This window comes from Phascolarctos cinereus, unplaced genomic scaffold, assembly GCF_003287225.1.
Source record: "Phascolarctos cinereus isolate Bilbo 61053 unplaced genomic scaffold, phaCin_HiC Scaffold_1;HRSCAF=81, whole genome shotgun sequence".
Lineage (NCBI taxonomy): Eukaryota > Metazoa > Chordata > Mammalia > Diprotodontia > Phascolarctidae > Phascolarctos > Phascolarctos cinereus.
The window spans coordinates 38,868,436-38,881,889 of record NW_027555514.1 but is presented as its reverse complement, the minus strand read 5'-3'; the positions used below and the strand labels follow the sequence as shown (position 1 = coordinate 38,881,889).

At 43.3% G+C, this 13,454-nt stretch overlaps 1 protein-coding gene across 2 annotated transcripts in view; it reads left to right on the top strand.

The window, feature by feature from the left end:
• The window catches only part of PIK3R4 (phosphoinositide-3-kinase regulatory subunit 4), a 66,560-nt gene that overhangs the window by 44,568 nt on the left and 8,538 nt on the right, over nt 1-13,454 (top strand). For both annotated transcript variants that reach the window (XM_020987260.2, XM_020987261.2), the window contains exons 13-15: nt 4,403-4,568; nt 9,169-9,333; nt 10,771-10,982. In XM_020987260.2, coding sequence (XP_020842919.1) covers nt 4,403-4,568; nt 9,169-9,333; nt 10,771-10,982 — 543 coding nt within the window. The remainder of the gene's footprint in view (nt 1-4,402; nt 4,569-9,168; nt 9,334-10,770; nt 10,983-13,454) is intronic.

The window sequence follows — 13,454 nt, the reverse complement described above, 5'->3', positions numbered from 1 at the left end:
TTCATACGGATTCCTCAATGCCATCTCTACCAAGATAGCATCACTGTTGAGGAAGGAAGTTGGCCAGTTTCTGTAAAGAAGACTGAACATGTTTTCATTCTACTGGACAAACAGGCAAAATTGTTAGGGAGAGGGAGGCCATTGCCACTCCTTTTCTGTTGCCCTGAAAAAGGGCACAAATTTAACTGCACTCCTTGGGTTTCTTGGAAAGCATATGACTCACTTCTAGAGTATCCTAACTTTTCATTCCATAAAACATCACATTTCTACAAACATGAGGTGCCTACTGCGTGCAGAGGCATGCTGGGCTAAGCTCTGGGAATACAAAGGTAGAAGACTTTGCTCAGTTGTTTTTGAGTTGTCTCTTCACTCTTGGTGACCCCATTTTGAGTTTTCTTGGCAGAGATACTGGAGTAGTTTGCCATTTCCTTCTCCAGCTCATTTAACAGATGAGGAAAGTGACATAAAGAGGGTTAAGTGACTTGCCCAGGGTCATAGAGCTAGTAAGTGTCTGAGGCTGGATTTGAACTCAGGGAGAGGAGTCTGTCTGACTTCAGGGCCAGGACTCTGTGCACTGTGGCACTCCTAGAAGCCTGACCTCACATGTAATAATTCAATAATCCTCTATGTCAGTAGATAGATTCTGGTTTCATAGACTTCATGAAGGACTTAGAAGAAAGTCCTTGGCATGTTATGTCTTGTTCCTGTGGTAGGTTCTAGAAGCACTCTGTCCGCTGTGCTACCTGGCTGCCGCTACATGGGCCTTCTTCATAGTGGTTTGTCCTGTGATCATAGTTATCCATCGAATGGCTTACTGGCATCCAGTCTGATCCTGGTGGCCATTATCCATGGCGCTCTGGTACACGATCCTTATTGTCTCAGGGAGTCTCCCCACCACAAAACAGCCCAGCTCTTATTCTTATGTTGTACTTTAGTACGTGTTAATGATCTCTCCAGTAGCCTAATTTCCAGTTAGGGGAGCTCAACTCCCATAGTAACAACAACAACAACAATAATAGTGAATGGCTACGTAGATAAATAAAGAGAATGATGATGATGATAATAAATAGATAAAAACGGTGTTGATGATAATAAACAAATGACCGTTATAATGGCATTAGCCCCCAATGTCAACTCCTTTACTCAGCTTCAGCTGCACACAAGGAATGGTCATACTTTTGATCTTTCCATCAACCACAAGTGTTCTACTTCCACATTAAAAAACTCTAAAATTCTCCTATCTTTTATCATGCCACCTCTCCCTGTTCCTAACTACTCCTAAACCTTCTCTGCATCCTCATTGGGATCTCTAATCCCACTTCTCCTCAATACTTTCCCCGGCTAGCACCCTGCTCTGACTATATTCTGCTCCTTTCTAAGTCTCAGCCCCTTGGTGAACTTGCTCTACTCTACACTGCCTGCTCCTCTAATGTCCCTTGTTTCCTTGTCCTGTTACTGCTTATGCCATGCCAAACCCCAAACTTAGAGTACACCTACCACCTGCTTTCTTTGCTCATGCTCATATGGGCCAAATGGGGCTGCGAGAAAGAATGAAACTTGCCTAGGTCCACACACGTTTGATAATCTGATTTTAACTGAGCCCTCATTGCGACAAGAGAATCCTGCTTCTCCTTCATTGATTCTTTGTCGCACTCCCCAAAGCAGCTCTTCCAAACCATTTCTTTTCTCTTTAAGCCCATCATGACATCCTCTCAGCTGAGGACTTTATCTTGTATTTACCCCCAAAATATCAAGTATGTCTGCCGGGAGCTTTCTCTGTTTCTTTGTCTCACATCCCCTTGATAGTCTCTGCCGCTTTATACCCGTCTCTGATGAAGAGGTGGTCCTTCTCCTTGGCAAGACAAACTCCTTTACCTGTACCCTTGGTCCCGTCTCCTCCTGTTTTCTCTAGCCTCTTGCTCCCTCTGTCATCCCATCTCTCTTATTGAACTTCAGGCTCTCCGTATCTATTAATTCCTTCCCTGTTGCCTATAATCATGTCCAAGTCCCTTCAGTCCTTAAAAAAAAAAAATCACTAGATCCTATCATCCCCTGTGCCTTTCTCCTAGATCTCCCTTATTTTCTCAAACACCTTGAAAAGCCTGTCCATGGTCAGTTCTTCCACTTGTCCTTCCTCTCTGCTGGTTCTTCTGAATTGTCTGCAATCTGACTTCCAGCCTTATCTCTCAGCTGCACTTATTCCTTCCAAAGTCACTGGTGACTTATTGTCAAATCTAATGCCCTTTTCCCAGTTCTCCTCCTTCTTGACCTCTCTGCAGCACTGACATATTGATCACCTTCTCCTTTCTGGATTTTGTTTTTCTCTCTTGGTTTTCTTCTTACTCCTCTAACCATTCCTTAGTTTCCTTTGTCATACTCACTAACTTGGTGTACCCCAAGGCTCTGTTCCAGGCCCCTATCATTTTGATCTTTCCTCTCCCGTGGTGATTTCATCAACTCCCATGGACAGCATTGATATAATTTCTGTTTAGGTGACTCCCAGATCAGAATACTTGGCCTGAATCTCAGGAGCTCCAGGCCTGTATTGTAGATGTTTCATAGTTGATGTTTTGTGCACATCCTGAATGAATGAATGGATATATGGATGGATGGATGAATGAATGAATGAATGAATGAATGAATGAATAAATATTAAGTGCTTATTATGTGCAAAGCAGCTGGTTGAGTGCTGGTGATACAAATAGAAAAGCAAGACTGTTTTTACTCTCAAGGAACTTGCATTCATGTATTGGGAGACTTTTCAGCTGCAAGCCATATGGAAAGGCCCAGTGGTCCTTAGGGGACAGTGACAAAGCAGATATTGTCATATTTTAATGACATTTTCATTGGTAAAACTGTATCTATTTCTAATGTTGAACCATTTGTCAGTTCCCAGGACTTTTGTGACTAGAACTTTCTCTTTTGGGATTCATTGGTTGTGTCTGCTGAAGGAGTAGGGCTGTAGCACCTGCAGAGGCAGTGGCCAGATAGTGTCTCCACAAAGGAAACTCAGCAAGTCCAAGACACAATTCATTTCTCCCCCGAGTGTCATCCTCAGCTCTTGACTGTCATTAACCCCACATGTCTAATGACCTCCCAAATCCTATTGTTTCCCGTATGTGTCTCTTTCTCTTTCCTTAGGTGACCACAGCCCTGGTTCTGGCTTCCATAGACTGGCCTTTTCATCGGCCTCCTGCCTCAGGCCTTTTCCTACCACAGTATATTTTCCACAGGAAAGGTGCGGAAGTGCAGGTTTAACCGTGTTACCACCAGCCCCCCCCCCCCAATCCCCTATCAGTAAATTCCAGTGACTCCTTATTACCTCTAGAATCAAACATACAATCCTCTGGTTAGCATTTAAAGTTCTTTAAAAAAAATTCTTGTAAGTATGTAAGCATTTGTTTTCTTTCTCCTACCCCTCCCCCCAAATTTGGAGAAAAGGAAGGAAAAACCCATCTAATAAATATGTGTAGTTAAGCAAGACAAGTTCCTGCATTGAGCCACGTCTGACAGTGTGTGCCTTGTTCTGCATCCTGAGCCTGTCCCCGCTCTATCAGGCAACGCGGAGCCTGTTTCGTCATTGGTGCTCTGGAGTGTGGCTGGTCATCACATTGATCCCAGTTGTTCAGCCTTTCCTAGTTGTCTTTACCGTGCTGTTATTTTATGAATTGTTCTGGTTATCTTCCCTCCTCTGCATCAGTTCACACAGGTCTTCCCTGTTTTCTCTGAAACCATCACTTTTACCATTTCTTATGACATGGTAATTTTCTGTTCATTTATATACTGTAGTTTGCTTAGCCATTCCCTGATTGATGGGCACTCCCTTAGTTTCCATTTGACGTCCTTAAGTGGGCCCCTTCCTGTATTGTCCATTTTCTTGCCCATCACTCACCTCTGTGCCCTCCACCATCCTACTGCATGGATCTGCTTGCTGTTCTTTAGGTGGAAGGGTCTATCTCCTGGTCTGTTGTGCCTTGGTATTGGCTGTCCCTCAGGTCTGCATGGGCTCTTCATTTCTCTTAGAAACCCTGATTTTTTTCAAGACTCCTTCCGAGCTCCATCTTCTAAAGGTGACATTTCTTGGTCCCCTTAGATGATAAAGCTTTCTCTAAGATTACATTTTATCTGTTTTGATCCATCCATTTATGTGCATGTTGTCTCCCCTTTTAAAAGGGAAACTCCTCGAAGGTAGGGACAGTTCTTGCTTTTCCTTTGTATCCCCCAGAGAGCTCAGTGCCTGATGCTGAGGAACCGCTTAATGAAATCTTGTTGGTTGGTTGACTTGGTCAGTGATAATGAGTACATTAAATCTGATAAAGACAGACGAGGGGGCAGGGTCAGGGAATTGTCTCTCTAAAGTCACAGTTATGGTGCACATAAAATCTCGTGTCCATTTCCTCAGGATGGCGGCCCAAAGGCCTGCTGGTTGCACATCTTCATGAGCACAAGTCTGCAGTGAACCGCATTAGAGTCTCTGATGAGCATTCCCTCTTTGCAACATGTTCAAATGATGGCACAGTGAAAATCTGGAACAGTCAGAAAATGGAAGGGAAAACTACGACCACTAGGTAAGGAACAGAAGGAGGTTCCCAAGAGGGGGCACCTTTTGTAGGAAAGCTGCAAGCCTCCCAAACATGAAGCACGTACTGCCCTTGATAATGTCCAGATTCCATAATTATTTAAAAATGAGCTTAAAAAACTTTCTGTCTGTTTTTTTGTTGGAAGCTGCCTTGGTTTCCTCCTAGGTTAAGTATGAGAGGTGATCTCTAAAATTCCTTCCCTTTCTGAGATTCTGTGGTGGCTCAGATCTGCCCAGTTCATTCTCTTTAGTGATGACTCCATTTCTTGTCCTACCTTAAACAGTATGTCATGATTAATGGTTGAGAGGGGCAGTGGCCTTTGCCAGTAAAGCATTTGTGTGTGTCCATGCCCATATCCCTTCACCCATCCCCACACACCATGTTCTTCAATATTTAAGTGTGTACAGAAAAATCCCAAATGATATTATGTCCAGTTTGTCCCTTCGGAGGTAATTTGGTAACCTGCTGTTGTCATTTTCTCCTGACTTGAGGTTAGTGTTTTCTGTTTTCTTGATCTTCCCCTACTTCACCTTAGACATTTCCACGTCCGCATTGCCTCCATACACTTTTACTTGGCTTAAGAACAACATTTTGGAAAGCTGTTTTTTCTACTGTTACTCATTTTCTACCTTCTTCTAGTTAGTTTTTTAAAAAACTTTTCTTTAGTTGAATCACATTTGTAAGAATCTTTCTGGTACTCAGTTCTTAGTCTTCAGGTACTCCATAATCTGTATGACTAAGGAAGTCATTGAATCTGGGAGCCTCAATTTGTTTTCGTCTGTAAAATGGGGATAATAATAGTTTCTCCTACATAGGTTTGTTGTGAAGGTCAAATGAAGTCATTAAGAGTACTTAAAAAATCTTAAATCGCTACATAAATTTGAGCCTTTAGTTTTAATATTGTTTTTATTTCTGCACATTTTTTTTAACATAGATCAGTTGTTTTACATCTGATCTTGTTGACATTTGCACAACTATTTTTGTATAGAAAGCATTATTTTCCCAAATAAATAGAATTATGTTTCTATGTGGAGAAATTGGGATTTCTCCTGTTAGCTGCCCAAAGGTTAGTATTTGTGGAGTGTAGCATTCTTGTGATAGATCCATCTTCGAGGAGCTGGGAAGCCTCGCCTGCTGAGAACATCAAGGATAAGAAGAATAGGACGAATGCCCAGGGCTCTGGAGCCGCCCATGTTTTGGGTGTGAGGGACTTAAAGCAATGACTTGTTAGGTTGCAGAAAAGAAGTGATACCAATTTAAGGAAGACTATTAAACAACATTACAATGGGAGCAGAGGAAAGAACATTTGGTAAATGTGACTGAGAAAAGTAAAGGAGTCCTGATGGATCCAGTCAGGAAGCATTTCTCAGGTGCCTGCTCTGTGCCAGGCCTTGTGCTCAGTGCCAGGGATACTGAGAAAGGCAGAGGGGCTCCTACCCTTAAGGAGCTTCACACTGAATAGGGGAAACAGTCTGCAGGCAATTATGCTCAAGCAGGATTGACAGAGGGCAGATGGGAGGTGATCTTAGAGTCTGGGAAAGATGTCAGGGGCACCAGAAAGAAAGGTGACATGTGAAAGAACATTCAAAGCCCAGAATCAGAAGTCTGAAAGGACATTCTCCATCAGAGTGGGGAAGCCACTGAGAAGATCTGAAAGAGTGTGTGTCCTGCTCATCGTCCAGTTACAGGATCTGGGACAAAAAGAACGATGTTGCTTCTTCAGATGAAAAACCTTCGCGTCTCTGGGTTGGAAGGGAGGCCCAGAGGGCGCCTAGTCCACATGAGCAGGAGTTGCTTCCACAGCAAGTGGTGTCCAGCCTTTCCTGGGCACTTCTTGATTTATTTGGCTTGTTATAATTCATTAAAATAAACCTCTCTCTTACTACTCTGTGATGATGGGTCAGTTACAGAGAAATACAAGGCATAGGCTCTTACCTTTAGAAGTTTTAATTCTAATTGAATATCAGCACAAGCCTGGCACATCATTTTTTTTAAACTAACTGAATAAATCAGACTAATATTGTAGAGTCTAGAGAAGTCTGAGATCATTGCGGCCGTTAGGTGCAAGGGAAGGCTGGGTGTGAGATTCAGAGGGAGGAGGAAGTATTCAGGGACTGGAGAATGGCATGAGCGGAGACATGGAGGCATGGCATATTCAGGAAACAGTGAGTTGACCAGTGTGGCCAGAACAGGAGATTCCTGTTGGGAATAAGGGAGATGAAGGTTGGAAAAGTTGGTTTCTTCTAGATTGTGAAAGTCGTCAAATGCCAGATTAAGGATTTTGGATTTTTATCTTCCAGTCAGTGGAGATTCTTTTATTTTTCATGCATGTTAGTGACCGATGGAAGAAAGAGTAATCTGTAATTAGTGGCCAGATGTTTGGAGACAGTAGGGACTAGACGCAGGAGACTCAGTCCGGGCGTGACTAGGTGAGGGCCTGGGCCTGGCTGGTAGCAGGGAGTTGGGAAAGAAAGGAATGGAGATGAACATTTTGAGGACAAATCAGCAGGAATTCATGGCTGATGGTGTTGCCAAGGTGTAAGGGACAGGGAAGAAGGAAAGTTGATTTGAATGAGGGGAAGAAGGAGGGAACAAACCTAGGGAAGTTGGAAGGAGGAGCCAGATCTGAGAGAAAGTTGTTGCATTTGGTTTTCGGTATATAGAGTTTGAAGCCTCGAAGGTCATCTAAGTGGAAATGATACTCTTGGAAAAGCTATGGAGACAAGTCATGGCCTGAGATGTAAGTTGTGGTGTCAGAGACATAGAGTGTAAGAGTCCTTGGATCTGTGTGCTTATGTGAGCAGGCCCAGGAAGGGCCACGAAGGATACTGGCACTGGTTAGTAGAGGCCAACAAGGCTCCATAATGGACCTCAGTTCCTGGGAAGTGGCTTGAGTTTGGCCCAAGTGTTACTACACATTGCAGCTTAGATTCCTAATCTTTGGCATATCCCCTTGTCTGTGAATGCTTCACCTGGTTGTGTCAAGACTTTGTTTGCTTTCTAATCTCAAGTCTCACCTCCACCTCCAGTGAGGATCTGTACTATCCACCTCCTCCCTCCCCCCTTTCCCTAACTACCGGTGTGCGTGTGCCACTTTTGCCTTTGGCAATGCCAAAACAGATTGACTGAAGATATGGGACAGATTAGTTCTCTGAGAAAGGCCAGTGTGGAGAGGCAGTATTAAAGGATGAAAGCCTGAGCCTTTGGAACCAGTTAGGACGTGGAGAAAGAAAGGGAGGCCAGAAGAGAAGGTAGAAAAGGAAGTCAAAGAGAAATGTTCTTTCTGGCTCTAAATCTATGACTGTATAAGTGTGATGAGATGTGAAGCTGGGAAACAGCCTCTCTACCCATCTCATCACATGAAGACAGAGCAAAGGAGCCAATGGAGGGAAAGAAGTGAAAGGAGCTAGGCAGAGAGAATGACTGAAGGAGCGACGCACGAGAGGAAGCAGCTGGGGAGGGGCTCCTTTTCTTCTGAGGGCGCAGAGATTGGAGCAGAGCTGGTTCGATCACTTCACACAGCAGCAGTGAGCATCTCATCCAGTGTCCTGATTCGTAGTAGTTAAGTGGCCACGGCCACTTGTGTATTCTAATGATATGCTCTTATTATATCCTAGTCTGGTCTGTGGATTAGGGGGCAGCTAGGTGGGTGCCGTGGATGCTGCTCTGGGTCTGGAGTCGAGGAGAAACCAGGTTCGAATCCAGCCTCAGTCACTTACTAGTTGGGTGACCCTGAGCAAGTCACATAACCTCTGTTTGCCTCAGTTTCCTCATCTACAATATGTGGATAATGATAGCAACTATCTTCCAGGGTTGTGCAAGGATCAGATGAGATGGTAATTCTAAAATGCTTAACATGGTGCCTGGCACACAGTAAGTGCTTTCTAAATATTAGTGATTATTATATATAGTTGTGTGTGTAAAAGCGAATTTTTAAGCTCCATGGGGTCTGAGTATGTGCCTCAGTTATTTTTGTTAACATTCCTAGAATTAAACCCTGTGCTTTGCAGTGAAGAAACAAATGATTATTGACTAAAGGAGTGGATAGAGAATGAATAGAAAAGAGAAAGAAGTGTTTATAAATTGTTTACTGTGTGCCCAGCATCGTGCTCAGTTTTGGGGATACACAAAATTAAAGAAGATCCTGCCCACAGGAAGCTTCTAACAATATGAACCAAGGAGCCAGTAGGCCTGGGGGGTTATTTTGGTTTGGAGATTAATAGGCATGGTGAGTGGGTGAGCAGGCCCAGGGCATATGACCCACCCTTTCCAGCAGCACTGACAGTATTGATTTTATTATGGTTCAAGAGCTGGAAAACCAAGGGAGGGGCACACATCCAGTGGCAGGGTGACCGGGGAGAGGATGTGAGTACCTTAAAATGGCAGGATGGGGAAAAGATGGAGAAGCTCCTGGTGGATGGTGTTTTTTTGTCTAATGTAAGAAGAGCTTCGTAAAAGTAAGACTGAGGGAAATTTATAACTTTGTTTTTAATAAAATAAGATATTTATTTCCAAGATATGCATTTGAGCGGAGGTTCTTAACCAGAAATCCATGAATTTGTAATTATAATGATGATTTTTATCATAGGTCAATTCTAACATACACACGTATTGGAGGACGTGTCAAGACACTCACGTTTTGCCAAGGATCCCATTATCTGGCCATTGCTTCTGATAATGGTGCCGTGCAGCTTCTTGGGATTGAAGCTTCCAAGTTACCTAAATCTCCTAAAATACATGCCCTTCAAAGCAGGTATTCTTTTTTTCTTTACAATTTATGTTTTATTTTAAGAATGGTTATACAGTAACTCTGGTGTAACACTCCATCTACCTCTTTTTGGCTTGTATTAGATGAAGAGGCTTTTGTTCTTAAACAAAAGTTGTTTATCAGCTGGTATTCAGTCTGAACAATCAATGATCTTATTGATATGGTCATCGCAAAATTCCATAAGTCAGAAGGACCCGCACAGTAAGGGACATTTCATACAAACTCTACCTGTCCAGGGATAACCTTTGCCACCTTCACAAGTGACGGGAGATAGGGGAAGGGGAGGGGGCCTTACTACCACTATTCTGAAGTAGCCCCTTCTCCTGTAGACAAATCTAATTGTGGGCAAGTTTTTCCTTAAATTGAACTGAAATCTTTTCTTTGTAACTTTCACCCATGACCCCTTCTGCCCTTTGGGAATAATCTGGGCTCAAGTAAGTGTCCTCTCTCTTGTACTTGACGGCCCTTTTCACTCTTGAACAAGGCCATCATGTCCCCTTCAGTCTTTTTTTTTCCCCTAGGCTAACCATCTCTACTTGTTTTAGCCAGAGCCACTTGGCATGGTCTGTCATTTCCCCATCATCCCGATTCTCCTTTGTATGTGTTCTGATCTGTTCATTTCCTTCCTAAAATGTGCTGCCCTCTCAAAGCTGAAAGTCCAGATGACTGATGAGGGATATTGGGAGGGAAGAACTGTCGAGGTTCAGGGTACTGTCCTAGGCCCTGCAGACACAAAAGATGGAATGGGACAGTCTTAAAATTTAGTACTGGAGTTAAGACATAAAACACAAATGCGACTTGTAATAATAATGCCAATGTCTAGGAGAGATCTAAACAGAATGATACAAGAGGTATTAAGAAGGGAGGGAGCTGGGGGTAAAGCAGTGCCTCATGGAGGAAATGGTGTCTGAATCTGCTGCCATTTCAGCAGGCTGAGACCTAAGGGCAGTGAATCGGAGACTCAGAGTTAGTCCAGTGTTCAGACCACTTCCTTATCTTAGTGAAATAAAAGGAATTGTTCTTTATCAGTGAAAACCCCCCAAAATGTTGTCAGCCTTCTAGCTCTTGGTATAAAGCCAAAATGGACGGTGGGAAAGTAAAGGGAGCGTTTAATATAATTACTGTATTTTTTAATGGTTGCTCTAGAAGTTTTCTGTTTGAGATTTATACCCCACCCTTTTATGAAATATCTTAAAGCAATTTATAGAGTACATACTGTAAGGTAAGCAAAGGGGAATGGCCGTTTTTAGGCACCAGAGTTAAATAAATGCAATTTGGCCAGTAGGATCCACGGTGCATAACATCACTTTCATCTCCTGACAGACAGCAGAAAGCATCCGCCTTCATCTACAAATGGAAAGTAATGGTAGAAACTCATGAAGAAGTGAGAAAAGTCACCCGTCTGTTATTTTGTTTCACTAGGTTTTTAGACCAGAAGGAGGATGGGTGTGTTGTAGATATGCATCACTTCAACTCAGGGGCCCAGTTAGTTCTGGCCTATGCCACAGTGAATGGCTCCTTGGTTGGCTGGGACCTCAGGTCTTCAAGTAATGCATGGACATTGAAGCATGATTTGAAGTCAGGTCTCATTACCTCATTTGCTGTGGACATCCACCAGTGCTGGCTGTGTATCGGTAAGCTGAATTTCATCCTTCTATTTTGTTTTCATTGGAGTAGTAAAGTAAATAAATATTTATACATTGCCTCCTGTAGCCTTTGACTTAGTTGTTTTTGGTAATAGAAGTAGGCAGTTACATGAATAATTAATGCTTGGAGTAAATCTCTAAACTTAATTTAATCCATTGCTTTCAACCTTGCTTCATTTGCTAGATCTTTTTGTTAGTTCTTTTGAAAGTCATGTTATTAACAAATTAGTTTCTCTCTCTTTTTTAGCCTTTTAACTAATAGCATTGCTAATAAAAAGAGAAAAGGTCAGAAATTAGGCGGTGGGTGGAAAGAGAATGAGTAGTTGGGATTCAGTGTATTCCACATATTAGAAAATCAGCCATTAGATAATTACCAGAAGATTTTACTTAGATTTAAATTGGATCATTTTTATGGAGCTTATTTTTGAAAAACTTGAATTTATTTTTATAATTAATGAATTTGGGCCATAAAATTATTTTCGTGTTTAATTAGATAAATTCCCCAAATAGTGTTGTTAATGTGAGGGAGTATATTCAAGTGGAAAGATGGTCACATCTGGAATTAGAGGACTGGGGTACAGGTCTTAGGGAATATAGGACCTCAAGATTTAAGGCATTATGTAAAAAGATAGTTGTTATTAACATTCACGATGACTCATTGATGGGACTTGGAGGAAGGTCCCAGGGCAGTGGGGACACCCTTCGTGGAGGATCTACAGCAGCCAGTGGACAGGAATTGTGTAGGATGTCAGGATTTGGATGAGCTGGGACTTGGCCTGGAGGTGAACATTAATAGCAGCAATACTAGTGATCATCTGCATCACTTCTCTCTCTGAGAAGCTTGATTGTCTTGATTTTGGTTTGAGATCTGACCGTCTTTCCCTCTTTATGAGGTCAATTACAAGGGGACAGGTGGACTCATCCTGCACTAAGATTAGAAAGTTAATGGGGAGCAAAGACAGGACCCTACGTCTATAGGATGTTAAGCGCTGTGCAGTGAAGTTCAGACATTCAGCTCGTTTCACTCCCACAGCTGTTACACGTTGGTACTGACGCACTGTGCTAAGTACAGGGAATACAGCCTCTTGGCCCCTGTGTCTTACTGGGGAGTGAGCACACGGATAGAACTGTGAAAGTGCATGTGGTATTCTCAGATCTCCAGCTACTAGGGAAACTGAGGAAGATGTAAGTGTAAGAGACGGCATCTGAGTTGAGCCTTGAAGGGAGAAAAGCTGGCTTCTGAGAGGTGGAGGGGCTGAGGGGAGACGTGGTGTGCACAGGCAGTGTTGGGGTGTCAGAGGGTGGAATACCAAGGAATACTGGCCAGTGCTAGGGAAGGAGTCTGCAGAGGTAGGGAGGACTCAGATGGTGCCTGAATGAGGAGCTTGTATTTTATTCTGGAGGTACCGAGAGACACTCAAGGTCAGAACTAGGACTTAAGAAGATGATTTGTGGTGGCTTTGTAGGGGAGAATTAGGGAAGGCAAAGAATGGAAGTAAGATGAAATGGGAAGGTGTTGGATGGTCCGTGTGAGGTGTTGTGGTAACTGTGGGAGCAAGCTGGGGGTGTAGAACTGATGAGGCTGATTTGCTGTGGGTGATAAAGGAGAGGGAAGAATTGACTGTGACTCTTGGGATGGTGGTGCCGTAACTAGAAATAAGAAGCTTTGGAGGAAGGCTGGGTCTAGAGGAAAAGATGATAAGTCCCATTTTGTTTCTGTGAAATTGCCTATGGAACATCTAGGTGAAGATGTCCAGCCTGCAGTAGATGCATGACTGAAATTCAGGAGGCAGGTGGGGGTGGATGTACATATGCATTTTGGAGACTTTTGATTAAAGATAATAACTAAACCCAAGAGAGCAGATCAGATCAACATGGGAGAGATTATAGTGCAGGTGAAAGGGTCTGGGAGGGAGCTGAGGGGGCACCCATACTGCGTGGTGTTGGAGGGAGACTGAGGAGTGCTCAGGCAACTTTGATGAAAGCCTGGAGGGAACCAGAGGAGGCAGGGAGTGGTTGGCAAGGTCAGAGAAGACTGAGAAGAATCCTTCAGTGCGAAGCAGCAAAATCTTTGGTACCTTTGGAGAGAGTAGTTTCAGTAAAATAGTAGGGGCCCAAAGTCAGGTTGGAGGGGGCTGAGAAATGAGTGAGAGGTGAGTAAAGGGAGGGTATGATTGCATGCAGTTTCTTCTAGGTGTTTGCTTGTGGATCGGAGAAGATTCATAGGCTGGTAGCTTGAGATGGTGGTTATGTGAAGGTTTTTAAGGTTAGTGAGGTTATTGACCTGGCTTTGTGTGTAGGCCCAGCAAAGGAACTATTAAAAAAAGAACAGGCTCTCTGAAAAGACCTGAGGTATTTGGAACAAGTAGAGGAATTCACTTTACGAGGAGAAAGGCCCTTCATTAGGGATGAGAGCAAAGGAGAGTCCTCTGTTGGGTGTTTTGAAATGAGAGGGAGGGA